The following is a 16783-nucleotide window of genomic DNA, read 5'->3' as shown; positions in this document are numbered from 1 at the left end:
CTGAGATCGGATAGTTGATGATTAGTTGGATATTAGAGACAACATCTCTGTTCCCTTTCTGAAGCTGTTGGAATCACTGGAAAATCTTTTTATGCTGCAGTTAATGTGGTTATAATGATAATAGTCCACTTGATATCAAAGTTTTTGCAAATTGTTCATATGAAGATCTAGTTAACCAAAATTAATGGTGGTATGTGAGCTACTTCAAATGTTAGGAAGTATTGAGTTACTAAAAAGAGAACAATTTTCTAAGGAAATGGGAATAATAGTGTCATTGGAATAGGCTGCAGTAGAGGACTGACCTTCAGTTAAGAGAATGAATGTGTTTATCTCTGAATTAATTCATTAATATGTGACTCAGCAGATTTTATACAAGAATGCAACATATATGTTGCACGTTGACAATACATATGTGAAAACACTGAGCATGTTGTGGTTATGCTTTTCTGCTTTTGCTTTAAGAATATTTGACAAGAGATGGGAGTGAAAAAGCTGTCCCTGAGGGATTGTGCAGCCAAATTGTGTAGGCAAATTGACTGTCTGGCTTCTGCTCAGCTGCTTATCCCTATTTAAAGCCCCTAATGAATACTGCAGTACAGAATGGCTGTTACCTCTAGGACTGTAAGTATTTTTGATCTGTGAATCACTTTTCCAAGTCGCCAGTGGTTTTTTTCTAAGAAACCTGAAAAGCAAGGGGAAATTCTCTGTTTAACTGTTAGTGACAGACACTGGTGGAAGTGGGATGCCCAGGAATTAATTTTTAAAGACAGGTTCATTAATACACAGAGAAATAACCCCAGTGGCCTTGCCAAAAAGAAAGCTAACATGTCAAACTAATGCAATACTGGCACTGATGTTCTTCTCTGACAAAACTCTGTGCCATGATATGCCTTTTCCTATGACTGTCCCCTTCATGTCACTTTTGTTTATTCAGAAAAGGGCTATTAACATTATTTTCACCTTCTGCAATGACCAGTTCACCCGTCCGCTCTGTTGCCTCCATGTGATGTTCGAAGTCTAGTGTAGTATTTCTTAATTTCTCCCTTTTTGTATCTCTGATCTTGTTTCATCCCAGCAGTTACTTTGTCTCTCAGCCCACGTTCTTGTGTCTCTTTTGTGCTTGCCTGCTTTTGCCACCACTGTTTTTATGCACCTGACCAAGCCTAAAACTTTTTTACCCTCTGTCTACCAGAAGACATCTCTGTCTATGCCTACAAAACCCCCTTATAGCAGAAGCAGATATCTCTTTGCAGAATCAAAACCACTCTGTGACAACGTACTCTTGAAAGAACTACCTAAAGGTATTCACCTGCAGGGGATTTAAAAAACTACACTTAAATTACAGGACTAACTGCATGTATTGGGAATGGGGAGTGCTTGCTCTTTTCTGAAGTATTTGAGATTGATCGCCAGTAAATTGACCACGCTGTTGTGGTGAAACAGTAATCTAAAGTGATCCAACTGAAGATCTTATTTTGCAAATACTTTTAAACTGTATCTTGCTTTTGTTACCAGTGTAACATCTGGGCTTCAATAATTTATTTTTCACTAGTCAGACTGGCAGAAGTTTTGATTTCCCTTCCCCCTTCTGGGTGTGGTATGCCTGTTCAGGTCCTCTGAGCATGATTCAGTGAGCCTCGGAGCAGAGTCATGCCTTGGTTTCTAGCGTTTATTGCTCGTGACAGACATCATTTAGACTTCGCACAGCTGACATACTCAGGGATTTACACACTGAATTCTGAGCACTGACTGTTACTGTTGGTGCGAAGCAGCTTGGCTGCAGCTGCAAGCTGTAGGGAACTCGGTTCGCCGTGTATGAGACCGGAGCAGGAGAGTGCAGTTCTGACTCGGTGCCCAGCTCGGCAGGGCAAGGGGGTTAGGGGTCCGGGCCGCTGCGCTGCAGCGTGGGCCGTCCCCTGTGTGCCTGGGAATGAGGTGCCGTGCCCTGCCCGAGAGCCTGAGCCCCGTCACGGCCGCGCCGCTTTGGGGAACCCAAAGCACAGGCTGCAACGACAACCTGCCGTCCCAGTAACGCAGGGGAGAGGGCAGGGGCTTGGGGGTAGGGGGGCTGCCTTCCCCAGGGGCACCGGGCAGCGCCGCGGGGGCCGCTTTCCTCACATCTGAAAGGCGGGCAGCGACCAAGCAGCTTCCGCGGCGCCCCGTGGAGAGCGGGGCTGCGGGGCAGGTGCTGAGCCCCGGCCCCTGCACCCCAGGGCGCTGCTCCCGGCGCCTCCTCCGCAACCTCAGGAGCCCCCTGGACGGCCCCCGGGGACGGGGACAGGGCCCTGCGGGACAGGGATGCGGAGGGAGAGGCGGCTTCTGCCCTACCCTTGCCCACGCCGTCCCTCTCCCCTTCCTGCGGCGGGAGGCGGGCGCGGCCGGGTGAGTCAGCGCAGCGCCGGGGAGCGCCGGGGGGCGCCGGGGCGGGGAGGGCCCGCCCGGCCCTACAAAACCCCGCCCGGGCCGCCGCCGGCCCCAGCCGCCGCCAGAGCCGTTGCCAGAGCCGCCCTGCCCGCCTCGGCCAGGTGAGCCCTCGCCGGGCGTCCCGGCCCCGCCAGCGCGGCACGGGGCGGGGGGCGGGCGGGCAGCAGCCCCGCGGGGCCGGGCCGGGGGTGCGGGCGGGTGTCGAGCCGCGGTAGCCGCTTCCCCGGCGGGAGCAGAGCGGGCGGGAGCGGGCGCTGTGCGGCCGCGGAGCGGGGCGGTGGCTGGGTGCGGCCTCCGCCCTCCTGCGCCCGCGCTTTTTTCCCCTTCCTTCGGCATTACCTGCCCGTTGCCGTTCTGTGCTCGGCCTCACGTTGAAACGGCGGCCTCCGAGGGCGAGGCTGCCCCCGGAGAGCGTCGTGCGCCCCGCACCAACACTGGGTGTGGCAGCAGCGCTCAGAAAAGAGGAACCGGCCCCAAACTTCGTCAATCTTCCCCAAATATTCCTTTCCTCTCCTCGTTAAGGTACACAAAGGCTCGGCTGGATTAACGGTGATACTGTAAATTCACTTTTCAGCCCGGAGCCTCGCAGAGACGCGGGCTGTGCCGGCCCCCCTCGCCGGCCGTTGAAGGCGGTGTTCGTTCAGCTGTAGCGGGGCTGGGGTTACTCCTGCGGGCGCGGCGGAGCCCTGAGCCCGCCCGAGCCTCCGCGCCGGGCTCGGCCTGAGGCAGCGGCCCCTTCCCTTCTCCCCCAGGGTGTGGCTGCGGCTGCTGGCGCCGCTGCAGATGCAGCCGCTGGCAGGGGCAGAAGAGGAGCCCTTGTACAGGGAGTGTTCCGGGTAGCCAGCGCTTACCCGAGGTTTGCCTTTGCTCTCACCCGCGGCGTGCCCGGGAGCCCTGTGCAGTTCCCTGCTTGCAGAGCCGGGCTTGGGCACAGCTCTCCCACCCTGCCCCGGCCATGAGCAGAATTACTGAGATCTTGCTGCTGCCTTTTGGATTGTGAGTCAGCTTGGACACCACTTCCTCCTTCCCGAGTGAGCGGGGGAGGTAGGGCAAAGGAATGTTGCCATGTATTTTAACTAGAAGAAAAGTGAAATGATTTCAGGATAGTCATGCGGAAGGGAGTTGTGTTCTTATGCATGGCAGCTTTAATCCTGTTTAATGTTAGTTGTTCTTATGCTCATATTCAAATGCTGTATCTGTACAGAGATGTGCAGACCCTGACATATAGGTCAAGAGTGAAAGAATCTTTTGGAACCTCTGTGCCCTTGAGTGATCCATCCCTATGTGTGCCTTCTGTTGGTGGAGCTAGTTGTGATAAGCAGCCCTAGTGAGTATAGTTTCCATTAGCTAATGTATGGAATGGTTTGCCTTGATTAAAAACAAAACAAACAAAAAAAAAAGAGGTTTTCCTGTAAAGTCTCAGAAGTGAGAATAACTTGAATTCAAAGAAATAGAAGTCCTGAATTTTGTATGTGCATGGTATCCTCCTGGAATAGAACATCTCCTGGGTTATTAGCAGTGTCTGTGGAAGAGAATGGTTGAAGTATGTTTGTGGTAGCGTGGTTTAATGGGTTTTGAAATCCTTTTCTTTAAAGCTAATTTTTTCTACAAGTAGTGGCTTTAAATGATCTGCTAAACGTTATTGGGTGATTTAGGGAGATACAGCCTGGCTCATTTGTACTTGCAGTTAGCACTGTCTATAAATGAATGATTTTGAGTCCTTATTACAGCAGATATTGCGGATCTTCTTCGCTCTCCCTCATATCCTCTGTTGCCAGGCCTTGCCCTAGTTTTTGGACACCTGACATAAATGTGCTCCGAGTGAAAGAGTTTCCATTCTCTCATTCCAGGGATGCCGTTTCCTTGGCTCAGATGTCTGGGAACACCCTTTGCTCAATCTCTGTCTACAAGAGTATAATAAGTGCTTCTTAAAATGCTAACTCTGCTTATTGAGCAATGTAGTTGTTTGTGCATATCTGACACTTTTTTCCATGGATCACATGGGTTTTTTCTACTGTAATGTATGTGAGCTGCCCCTGGGAATCGAGATATGGGGTTGCTTTTAAACACACACTCTTCTGTCATCAAACAGTTATGGGGATAAGGTACTGAATATAGACTAGGCCCCATATAATAACAGATTTGCAAACCAGTGATTACTGTGGGGGTCGGTCAAAGCAGATGCTGTTTCTTTTAGTAGAATAACATGATTCAGGATTACGTAATGTGGATTTAGGAGGAAAACCGGTTGTAGAAACTTGGCTTAAGGTATTGAAGTATTAGTTTACAGCTGGAAGGTAGAAGCTGATTCTTTTCCAGCATAAGGAAGAACAAGTTAGTGCAAGTATTTTCTATTGACATGTTCAAACCCACCCAGAACTTGTCAAAACTACATCAGATAAAATCAGTCCATCAGAGAACAGTGAGAGTCTGTTCTCAAATATGAGTGCCTTACAAAGCAGAGTGTGACAAGAGATTTGTTTGTTCTCTGAGTAAAGATCTTTCTCTGCAAAGATTCTTGCAAAAACTCCCGTTTTCTTCTTTTTCCAGCTTTCTGCTGATGGGCGGTCGGTTGCTATAGCATTGTTGTGTGCTGGTGATAGGAACCTCCCAGTTCCAGCTCTACGTGAGGGTGTGTTAGTTCTGTTCCTGGACTCTGATCAAGTTTTTTGTTCCAACAAGCCTGATTCAATGTGGTTTTTTAAGTGATTTAGAAACAGGAGTCTTGCAAAAAGCTGTTCAGTGATTGTTTTGTGAAAGATTATACTGCAATTGCTTTGCTTCAGCTTTCACTGGTGTTTTTTAGTTCTTTATGACAAGCAAGACTAAAGGACTTGAGTTGCTCATCTTTGGTATTGGTTGTAATGCCATCAGAGTACAAAGGCCTCATTGTTAGGCACTTCATTTTATTAAGGGTAAATATTAAGAATTTCATAACTCAGTAAAATGTCATGCCCCTCTAACCAGCATGATTAATAGTGCCAATAACAGGTAGCAGCTTATTACAACTTGTGCAGCTTATCTTTAAAGGGCTGGGTTGGCTTTTTGCTCTGAAAAATATTTATTCTCAAATAAGTTGATGCATGACTGTGGTTTTTATTGTCTGTCTTATTTTTCCGCCCTGGGATCTTAATTTTTCCTTGAATTAAAATTGCTTTTGTTACTTACACCTAGGTTGCTTTGCAAGATGAAAAGTTTTCTTTCTGTATTCTAAGTGAGGAAAGGTATGATTATAGCAGTTACACTACAAAAGCCATGTAATTGTGTTTCTGCATTTTATTCTCATAACACTTGCTCTATCTGCTAAAACTAAGGATTTCTCTGCTTTTTTTCTTGAGGTACAGGAGGTTTACAGGAGGTAAAACAAAAAATAAACACTTCTTCTAGAGTTTTAACCAGATCTTCATTATTAAGAAACTGTTTCAAACTTCTTGCTGCTTCTCTGAGCTCTTGGTTTCAGATTGATAATTGGGTAGAGAGAAGTTTGGGAAATTTGCCTGGGTGGCTAGTAGTGCTTGCCTGAGGAAGCCCCAATGCCATCAGAACAGTGACCGATGGAGGATAAAAAGAGTCTGAAAACCAGTTGAAAGGACACACCGAGGACTGGCTGCACAATAGCTGGGAGTTGGCTCAGAGGGTGTGGTATCTGGGAGCTGGATTAGGGGAACCGGTGACAGCGTGGAAGTGAAGGGAGTGGCACCCAGTGAGTGCAATTTTGGTTCCAGGCTCAGTTATCAGTTAGTGGAATGTCGCTGGTCTTGAGGTGTTGCTGTCCTTTCTCTCTTACTTCTCATCAAGTCAACTCTTTTCCCTGTTTGATAATGCTCTCTACACCTTGATTGTAGAGTTCCTGAGAAACAAGCTTTAATTTCAACAGGCAAAATAATGTTTGCTGCAGGTGCCAACCTGGATGACTGGAAGGTAATGTGAGTGGCAATGTCCGTCCTTTCAGTAGAGGAATTTGAGAGCAGAGTTTTGGGAATGCATCAAACCTCTTAAATATTGCCTCTGGCTTATAACCTTTGGAAAAAATTTCCTCCTTAGTTGAGGGACCCTTCCAGTATAACAGTAATACAGCTCTGGCAAACTTCCCTGATCAGAAACCAGAGCTGAAAAAAGGCAGGGCATTGTAACATAAGCATATCACATCAGTGTTCATTTCTGCAATGTGTATAATCTATCTCAAGGTTGGGTTTTTACTTATTTTTCTTTATATATGTTAGCAAGATGTTATGCAGGTAATGGAGCAATGATATTTATTATCTTGCCACAGTGGTTCTTACTTCATGAGCTATCATTTTAAGAGAGTCCTTGTTAGCTAGTATCTGACAATCATGTTACAACTGGTGTTTGTTCTGTGATTTAGCTTGTCCTGTGATTCTTATTACTGGGGAGCCACTACAAAACTGTATGATATTAGAGGCATTTGTGGCCTGTGTCCAGGATTAAAGATTGAGCAGCAGCATGATTTTATAAAATGTCTGCATGAATATAAATAGTTTCAATGTATTCCATGAGTACTTGAGGAACTGAGCATCTGACTGAACTGCTACTACTTGTTGCTGCTTTTTGGCTTTGAGCTGGACCAGGCTATAATGTTTCTGCACAGTTTTCCTGGTACTGAGCTGTAGGCGTAGTTGATTATGTTTCTAAGGTAGAGATTCTCCAGTTCCTAAGTTTAAGTATTTAAAATGCAGAAGAAATGGTTTTTTTAAGGAGTAAAGATAATTTTTTATTGTACAATAGAATGAAGACCTCTCACTGTTCCATTATTAGTGGTGGTGTGGCTTGGAAATTCTTACATCTGCTTTCTTGCTTGGGATTAGCAGATTCGTTGGACTATGTCACTTTCAGTGCTGCAGTGTTTCAGGACTGTATAACACACTGATGTAATTGTAAAATATATTTAAGTCTACTTTTTTTTTTCTCTTCCTCCAGCATTCTTTCAAGATGTCTACTGTCCATGAAATTTTAAGCAAGCTCAGCCTTGAAGGAGATGTAAGTATTATTATCTAAACAAGAGAAGTTTGGTTTACTTAAATACCACATCTTTTTTCTTTTACAGGACTCTCTACCAACAACTGTACTGAGCTGTACAGTTTACAAGGTTCCACACATCTCTTCTACTTAAACGTACATTGACTAAAAACCTAGTCATCAGCGATCAGTTTTCAGCCACAAAGCAGCTGTAAACCATAGGACAATTATATGAGGTGACTAGACTTAATAACAGTTCTTCTAAATGGCCAGCAGCATGAGCAGTATTTGTGTGCTGGACTGTATGAAAGAGATAACAGGACAAACTGAATGGCTAGTTCACATCTGTGGTCCCTCTTTCTTCCAAAGGAACAAGTGAGTTAAGGATGATAAGAGAAGATGGAAATGTGTTCAGTTTTGCTGATACCTTTCGAGTTTTCTTTTCTTTTTCTTCAGTTAAAAATGGAGAACATTACTTAATGGGAATTAAAATACTGGGGATCTTATTCCTGTAATGGTTGTCACCAAAACCAAATAACCTCTTGAAAAAACTTATTTTCTCAAACTTCTGTTCTCATTTTCTGTTTTGAAAAGCGTAAAGAATCTTGGTTTTGATTGTGTATTTTCCACCACATCTACACTTGCTTGATAGTTTTATAGAAATACTGGAAAGCCATACTCTTTGTTTGATTTCTTATGTTGCAACATTAGATGGTAGGATTACCAGGGTAGTGTCAGGATATTATGCCACGAATCTGTGGTTCTGTGATTGTCACTGAAGAGGAAGTGAATCCTATTCATGTGTTATTTCATCACGTTGCTTATAAACTTGCTATACTTTTAAATTTTATAGCCGGTAACTCCAGATCTGAGCTCAGTACAAGTAAACTTTTTGCCTATTTTTGTTACTTGTTGCAAAATAAATTATACCATATGATCTTTGTGAAAGAGCTGTTGCAAAGAACTGGCTAATGCACTGTAGGTAAGTAACAAAGCTGATTTTGTACTGCAAAAGCAGTCAACTCTTCCTGTTTCTTGTCCGTGTTTGTTTCAACAGAGAATTACTTTTGGAATAATATTTGAGTGACTTGTTCACAAGGGCAGAATTGTTTCTTCCATGATGCTTGTGAGCAGTTGCAGAAGTCAAATCTGAATACTGTTCCATGCCAGCATTTTCATCAGAAATCCTGCCACAGAGTGTAAGAAATATCAGGCAGCTGGTTTGTTCTGTAGATCCTAGGTTGGAAGCCAGAATTATTGAGTAGCTAGTTTACATAAAGGATTTGACCAGTTCCCATAAGCAATGATTCAGCAAGTTAATTGATGTTTAAACACAGTACTTCAACCACCCATTTTTCTCAAAAAAAAAAAAAAAGTTTTAAACTTTGAGGGTATAGAATGGTCACAGCTGAACCCAAGTCCTGTCTCATGCAGAAAGGAATTTGTGCGTTCTGCATCAGTGGTATTGTGATTGATTTGTTTCAAGACGAAGAGACTGGCCTGCTTGCTTCAGCCTGGTATTATCTTCTCCTTCCTTTAAGGAAAGGAGGGAGTTGAGGTGAAGTTAACCTATGTTTGCAGTTTCTGCATCCACAAGAGAGCATAGAAAGATTCTGTAACAAAGATCTTGCTGTTATGCTTCATCATGTGCTCCATCTTTGCACTGAGAATTGGAAGCCTATATTTTAGTCAAGACTATAGGTTATGTGCTGGATGAGGTCAAGTTACTCAGTTTTCAAATGTGACTGATAATTTTTTTTGAGGACAGGGACTACTGAGATGTACATATCTTTAAAGGGTCCTGTTTTTTTTTTTAGAAGAAATTAATTGTGTTCAGTTTTGGGCCCCTCAGTACAAGAGGGACATTGAGTTGCTGGAGCGTGTCCAGAGAAGGGCAACGAGGCTGGTGAAAGGTCTAGAGCAGAAGTCTTATGAGGAGCGGCTGAGGGAACTGGGGTTGTTTAGCCTGGAGAAAAGGAGGCTCAGGGGAGACCTTCTTGCTCTCTACAACTACCTGAAAGGAGGTCATAGAGAGGTGGGGGTCAGTCTCTTCTCCCAGGTAACAAGCGATAGGACGAGAGGAAATGGCCTCAAGTTGCGCCAGGGGAGGTTTAGACTGGATATTAGGAAAAGCTTCTTGACGGAGAGGGTGGTCAAGCATTGGAACAGGCTGCCCAGAGAGGTGGTGGAGTCACCATCCCTGGAGGAGGACAAAAAACGTGTAGATGTGGCACTTCAGGACATGGTTTAGTAGGCATGGAGGTGTTGGGTTGACGGTTGGACTAGATGATCTTGGAGGTCTTTTCCAACCTTAATGATTCTATGATTTCTATATATGCTCCTCTCTTGTGTTCTGCTCTTCCCAGTAGGATTGAATTAATCAAGCTCAGAGGAAGTAAACAAGTTGGAGGACCTCTGAAGCGTGCTAGATATGTGGGGAGAAAAAAAAATCTTTCTCTGCTTTAGTCTGGCCCATACTGCTCGTGCAATTACACACTAGCTGGACTTTTACTGCCACATCCTGGAAAATTTTGTATTGAACTAAATGGAAAGTCAGTTGGAAAAACTCTCTTGTCTGAGAACATACAGTACCAGTACTGTGGTACAATAGTGTACCAGGGTAATTTGAGACCATATAGTCTGGAATTTAAATGGCTGTTTTTCATAGGCAGAATAATCACCCTGATAAGACCTGTGTCTACTCTGCTGAAGTACTCAGGACTGTCACCTGAGAGGGTAAAGCATAATCTTTGTGGATTCTGAATTTGAAGACGGTCCATTTACTGGTAGAGTAGCCAGCAGAAGGTTTCTGTCTTTCCTGGGTATACATACGTGTGCGGCGCTTCCTGGGTCTTTTGACCAGTTTCAGGGGATCTCACTCCAACTTGTTGCATGCATTGGGTGGAAGGACAGCGGAAAAGATGGCTCTCAAATTGCAAATATGCTGTGTATTTTCCTCAGTGTATGATATCATCTTACAGTAAAATACTCTGTCCAAATGACTCAGATAATACTTAGAGCTGGGTGGAAGGAGAGGTACCCAACTCTGCTAAGCTCACTGGGTGACTTGCTTCAGATTACCTAGCAGTGCTGGTTAATTAGATATACACAATCATGTGGCACTTCTACTACTGGGCTTTGGTTTAGGAATCTTTCAGGCACACAGATTTCTCTGAGGCTGCGTTGCACATCTCCATTTACTGTTTCTGTTAGCAATTGTGAAATTCCTGTTAGCCTTACTAACAGGAAAGGCTGTGTTTTGTGGTGTGTCTGTGGGCCATTTGGCCATTGGCTAGACTGAGCTGATGGTAAGAGACAAAAGAAAGAATGGTTCAGTTTATCAGTGCTTTTTTGACTTCGCATCTCCACGGCATAACACAGACTGTCTCAAGAAGGCACAGTGGCTGCTGCCAGAGGAATACAGATTCAGGACAGTGTGACCTCTACAGGATAGAGTCAAATGCAGTCAAAAACCATGGAATTTTTTAGTTAAAATTTGTCCTCCTCTTAACAATTTGCATGTAAAAAGATCCTCCAGGGATATTAAGATAGCTTAGTCCTGTTTATGAACCCAGCTTTCTGTTGGAGTTGAGGACTGAAACAGAAGTTTCCGGGGATCCTTACCAAGGAAGCTTATTCATTCATTCACTTAGGAAACAGCTATGGCAGTTTCAGGTGTTAGTCACTACACCTTTCTGACAGAGGTTTAAGTCTCTAAATTGAACCCAGCAGAGTGGGATTTGTGAATATTTCTCAGCTATTTATATGAAAATTTGTGGTTTAGTTTAACCTGCCCATGGGAGGTGATACAAGCTAAACTGTTCAGCTTACGCTGAAGCAGCTGAGAAGAGTTCAATCTCTGTTCTGGTGACTTCCTGTTTCAAGCTATAATCCTCAGGAGAGGACAATAATGAACAGCTGATAAAATCTGGTAACTCCTAAAATGTTGCAACTGCAACTTACCTGCAAGTTATATTATTCTTAGCAGAGGTAATTTGAAATGTCATTTCATTTTGTTAGCCTTGTGCTGCTTAAACCAAGTATCTGCAGGCACAGAGTTTAAAACGGAGATTGTGAGTAACTTCTGCTTTCTAGAATGATAGGCTTAAAAAGGTATTTTTTTTGTGTTACCTTTAAAGTCCATGAAATAGGGCACAAAACTTGTTCTGACTTACTCATTGTTAATCTTCTATCTTCCTCTACCTTTTTTTTTAATTGTAGCCTGTAATCCAAAGTAAAGCATTGGCTTCAAATCTAAAATACTTCAGACTTTCATGGCAGATACTTAAACTTTCTTTGAATTAGCTTTCTGTAGTCGATTTCCTTCAGATCTAGCCAGAAAACTCCAGATTTTAGAAGACTAACGTTTAGTGAGTAAACTTGGAATGTATTAGGTTTATATAATATCTATTTGTATGTATTTTTTGTTATAATAAGCATGGCTGTGAGTGGATTTCTGGACAATACACATCAGGAGAACAGAGTTTGGTGGCTCTTAGCAGAACTGCATTTTCACAGATACCCGATGGTAGTTCTTGTATTAAAAAATTTGGCTAAATACCAGTTAACCAAGAGGCACGTGTTTTATTAACTGCAGCAAGGACAGTATTACACGATTTAACTTCGAGGTTGTTTGTTTTTCTTCTTTTTCTTCTAGCATTCTCTCCCACCAAGTGCATATGCCACAGTTAAGGCCTACTCAAATTTTGATGCTGACCGGGATGCTGCAGCCCTGGAAACAGCCATCAAGACCAAAGGTGAGGAACATGGGCTGTGGCTTTGATTCTACTTGTAAGATAGAATGCTGGTGTGCAAAAAAACAGGGAAAAAAAATGATAGTGTGTCTCAAGACCAACATTTTAATATCCTTACTTTAGGATACCTAAAATAGGTGTTGGATTTCTCAGACCTCACTGATGAAATCTTGACTGAGTTAGATTTTGAACTCTGTAAACGCATGCTTTGAATATGCTTTTGAAGTTTGCAGCCAAGAGTTGTGGAGGTTATCACTGAATATATGCACGTTTTTCTCTTGACTCATCAGTACTTCAAATTCTACTACTTTTCTGCCACTGAGAATGAAGTGTCAACTTCTGTGGCAGTGATTTGGGACCAAGCTCTGAATCATGGATGTCTACTGGATTATTGGATTGGACATTTCTTCTTCCTTTCAGCTCTCCAGACAGCTGAATAGGGATGGTTTGAACATTTTTCTCCTGGGTTTTGAACTAAATGCTCATGTATCTTGTATTAATTTGGGGTCAAAGAAAGTCCTAGAAACAACAGAATCTGGTTTCTGAAATGATGTTGCAGTATTTCAGGGGCAGGGCAATGGGAGAGAGTCCTCTGCTTCTCTGAGCCAGGCTCTCAGGTAGAGTTCCATCTCCTTATACCAGTGCCAGGATCCACCACTTCCACTGACTGGTAGGAGACCATGATGGAGCAGGGGAGAGATGCAACTGTATGGAAAAGCCTGGTATACTGAAACAATCAGGAGTACGGGGAGTATGAACTACAACTCTGGAGTAATACCTTGGTGGTACTCGCAGGGCAGTGATCCTCTGTCCTTGTCCTGCTCTGTAACAAAGAAAGGGTATGCCACTCTCCAGACTTCCTCCAGACCAGAGGAGCAGCAGCTGGGCATGGCTGGAACTGCCAAGTCTTTTGCCTACATGTCAGGAGAGGGAGAAATTTAAAAGCCAAACAGTTTCTCATCAGAAAGAAATGCAGTCTTCTATCAGTGCCAACAAAGCACATGTTTGACTTGCTATAAAATGTAAAATATTGCCCCTCCCTAACAAGCATGAGGCTTCTTTTCGCAAGATTGCTTAATTTAACTGGAGAAATCCCTTGTCTGCTCATTAAAGTAGGTTCAGTTTTGATTTTGAATAATTTTTATGGTTTGTTTTTATTTAAAAAAAATCTTGCAAGAGAGGAGTAAATGTCATTGTGTTTGGCAGAAGATGCTTCGTGTATATGTAGAGTTTTGTTTAGACTTAGTAATTTTTTAGAGCTCTGATTATAGGGCAAATCTGATTATATTTTTTACAGCTCTGATTATAGGGCAAATATACTGTCAGACTCTCAGGATAGGTACAAATTTACACATTTTAGTACTCAAACTGTTAATTAATGCAAAAGGAAATTGCAATATCCTAGGCAGTACAAAAGCTCTTCCAGTCAGGAAAGCCAAGCTCATGTCGTTTTTTCACTTTCTTCCAGCAAAGGTAAGCAGTTTGCTGGTTTGGTTTTAAGATACATGGAAACATTTCGTTAGAGAGATGATTCCCAGCGCTTTGAGGAAATAATAGGGAAACTTATTCATAGACCTGCATGTTTGTAGGATTGAGCTTATCTCTGCTTATTAGCTTGTTATCCAGGAGCTTTTTTGGGAAGGTGGCTTTAAAGGGGAGAATCTCTTTATGGCTTTAATACTGAATCGTCCACCATAAAGACTCTCTCAAAGGAAGTATTCCTGGGGGAAATAAAGAACAAGAGTGTTAGGACCCTTCTTCCAGGTACTGTTTCTTTGCACTTCGAATGCTTGGTTACAGGATATTTTCATCTGCTAATTCAGAAAATTTGCTAAAATGTGAACTCTCTAAAATATATGTGGGGGGTTTTCCAAACGAAAATTCTGAATCATCCAGACAAGAATTGGTTTTCTACAAACAGTGATGCAAACAGCTGTGCAGGTGTGCTGGTTTTGGCTGGGATACAGTTAATTTTCTTTATAGTAGCTAGTATGGGGCTATGTTTTGGATTTGTGCTGAAAACAGTGTTGATAACACACCGATGTTTTAGTTGTTGCTAAGTAATGTTTACACTGGTCAAGGACTTTTCAGCTTCCCATGCTCTGCCAGGCACATGGGAAGCTGGGAGGGGGCACAGCCAGGATAGTTGATCCAAACTGACCAAAGGGATATTCCATACCATATGACACCATGGTCAGTATGTAAAGCTGGGGAAGAAGAAGGAAGGAGGGGACGTTTGGAGTTACGGCATTTGTCTTCCCAAGTAACTGTTAAGCGTGATGGAGCCCTGCTTTCCTGGAGATGGCTGAACACCTGCCTGCCCATGGGAAGGAGTGAAGGAATTCCTTGCTTTGCTTTGCTTGCATGCACGGCTTTTGCTTTCCCTATTAAACTGTCTTTATCTCAACCCATGAGTTTTCTCACTTTTTACTCTTCTGATTCTCTCCCCCATCCCACTGAGAGGGACTGAGCGAGAGGCTGCGTGGTGCTTAGTTGCCGTCTGGGGTTAAACCACAACAGCAGGGAAATTCTTCTGCAATAAAACATTTTAAAATATTTCTGGTAAATATCTTCATAGTTTTTGAGCTAAAAATATAACACCCATAATAAACAGTACATACCACAGCAGCTACCTTTTTCCTAGGAAGTATTACTGATTCTCTAGCAATTAGTTTGCATTGTACGCGGAAGGTAGAAATAAGCAATGTAAGTTATCATAGAATTGTAAAGAGTAAAATGACTTGTTCACCTTGTTTTATGATAGTGAGAGAGATATAACAGGTTATAAATACATATGCAAGCTCTTTTTGTGGTTGAGGTGGTCGGTTTCAAAAAAACATGGACATAAGAACCAAGCATTTTGGGGGCTGTACTCTATACAGGATGAAGGACTCCTGGTATCTGAAACCCATGCCTTTTCTTTGTTTCAAAAATCCAGGTCTTTACATGCTATAATGGGCCTGTATTTCACACTTATCAAAGTAGTCTTTCAAATTATATCCTTTATAGCAGTACTATGGAAATTACATCCCGTGGAGTCTTTGGGAAAAATCATTCATGTATACCTTCTGCATTTTTATATAAACAATATGCAAGTACAATGTTCGCTGTCAGGGCGGGCCAGTTTGGAAAGTTACCATCTAATTAATTATCCAGTTGTTTCCCAGTAAGGCAAACTCCCTGAATCAGAGTCAGGAATCTCTGTTTTGGTGATTGTGTGTAAAATGGGTAAAACTTATTTTACTGGTTAAACAACAGCTGTATATTTGTTTTAGGGCAAAGATCTGAGGTAGAGTCTGACTATTCTGCTCTATATAATATCTAAATATTCCAGCATTCATTCACACTCTTCAGATTAATTCCTCAGAGGTTAGCCATCTATTTATCTATTGTGGGATCTGTGGGAAATACTGTGATGTGTTTATTGGGGCTTAGATCTATCTTCAAAAACTATACTGCACAAAAATATTGCCCAGCTCTTTGCTGGGCTTTGAGTGGAGTTAAATTAAATGCAGGGGGTTTATATATATCCAACAGCCTAGAAAGGGAGATGTGCGAAAATCGCTCTAGATGATATAAAACCAGATCGTAGTTAGCAATAGTTCAACCTAGAGTTTGCGTGATGCAAATAACTTGTTACAGTTGTGGCTCATTCCTTTTGTAATAAGTCATTGCTATGCTGGTTTCATTTTTATGTTATTTAGTTTTTCAGTAGCAAGTTCATCTAGTGCCTTAGCATGTCCTTTGTAAATGTTGGCTTTTTGCTGTATAGGACAAGAGATTGTTTAATTTCTGTGTAATGCTCCATTGTGCCCTGTGTATAAATTAGCTCAAGTATATGAGCCTAAATAGAAGATACTAACTACTTAGAAGAGTACTAACAGCATATGTTAGGTTTCCTTTCAATTCTTTGTAGGAAAGAAGACTGTTGAAGTGTCTCTCTTCTGTTTCAGAGTTATTCCTTAGCATTGTGACTTTGTGTCTCAAATACTTTGTTAAATAATTTTGTTGTCAGACTAGGTTGTGAATAGTTAATTACTTGCAACCTAAACCACAACCTTTTATTGAGGTCTCATAGTATACTTTTTTTATTCCATGACTGGCAGAATTCAAACACAAGTTTGTTATAGGAAAGTGCTTAGAACATACATCTATAATAAATTCGTTATATCCAGAAATTGGTAAAACAATGATGAGGTGTAAACTATAACAGGGGTCTTCTGTAAGATTGAATTCACTGTTTATATAGTATATCTAACATGCCCATACCTTTTAACAGAGTTTTTAATGTTATGAAGTGAAAGTTTAGAGGAAATCTTCTGGCATGCTGGTGGGGGAGGATAGTGCCTGAAATCCACCAAACTGCATCGGTCACATATTCAGAATATTAATTTCTGAATATGTATTCTGAAATTCAGAATATTCAGTATCAGTAAAGAAATACCTCGTTGCAACATGGTTTGGCTTTGGTGAAATCTTGCTAAGCAAAATAGCAGAGCTGAAATTATTGTCTTATTTTATCTAAATTTTTCCCTTTGACTCCAGTGAGATCAGGGTTTTATCCAAGGAAAGTAAGACACTGCAGATCACGAGCTCAGTCCTAGGACTGTGTTGGTACCAGATACACA

The 16783-nt window shown here is 42.4% G+C and overlaps 1 protein-coding gene across 1 annotated transcript in view; it reads left to right on the top strand.

Moving 5' to 3' along the window:
* Positions 1-2428: 2428 nt before the first annotated feature.
* Positions 2429-16783, top strand: part of ANXA2 (annexin A2) — a 31457-nt gene continuing 17102 nt past the window's right edge. The window contains exons 1-3 of the mRNA XM_072869607.1: positions 2429-2525; positions 7363-7422; positions 12059-12158. Coding sequence (XP_072725708.1) covers positions 7375-7422; positions 12059-12158 — 148 coding nt within the window. The 5' untranslated portion in view covers positions 2429-2525; positions 7363-7374. The remainder of the gene's footprint in view (positions 2526-7362; positions 7423-12058; positions 12159-16783) is intronic.

This window comes from Ciconia boyciana, chromosome 8, assembly GCF_034638445.1.
Source record: "Ciconia boyciana chromosome 8, ASM3463844v1, whole genome shotgun sequence".
Classification (NCBI taxonomy): Eukaryota; Metazoa; Chordata; class Aves; order Ciconiiformes; family Ciconiidae; genus Ciconia; species Ciconia boyciana.
This window is presented reverse-complemented; position numbering and strand designations above follow the sequence as displayed.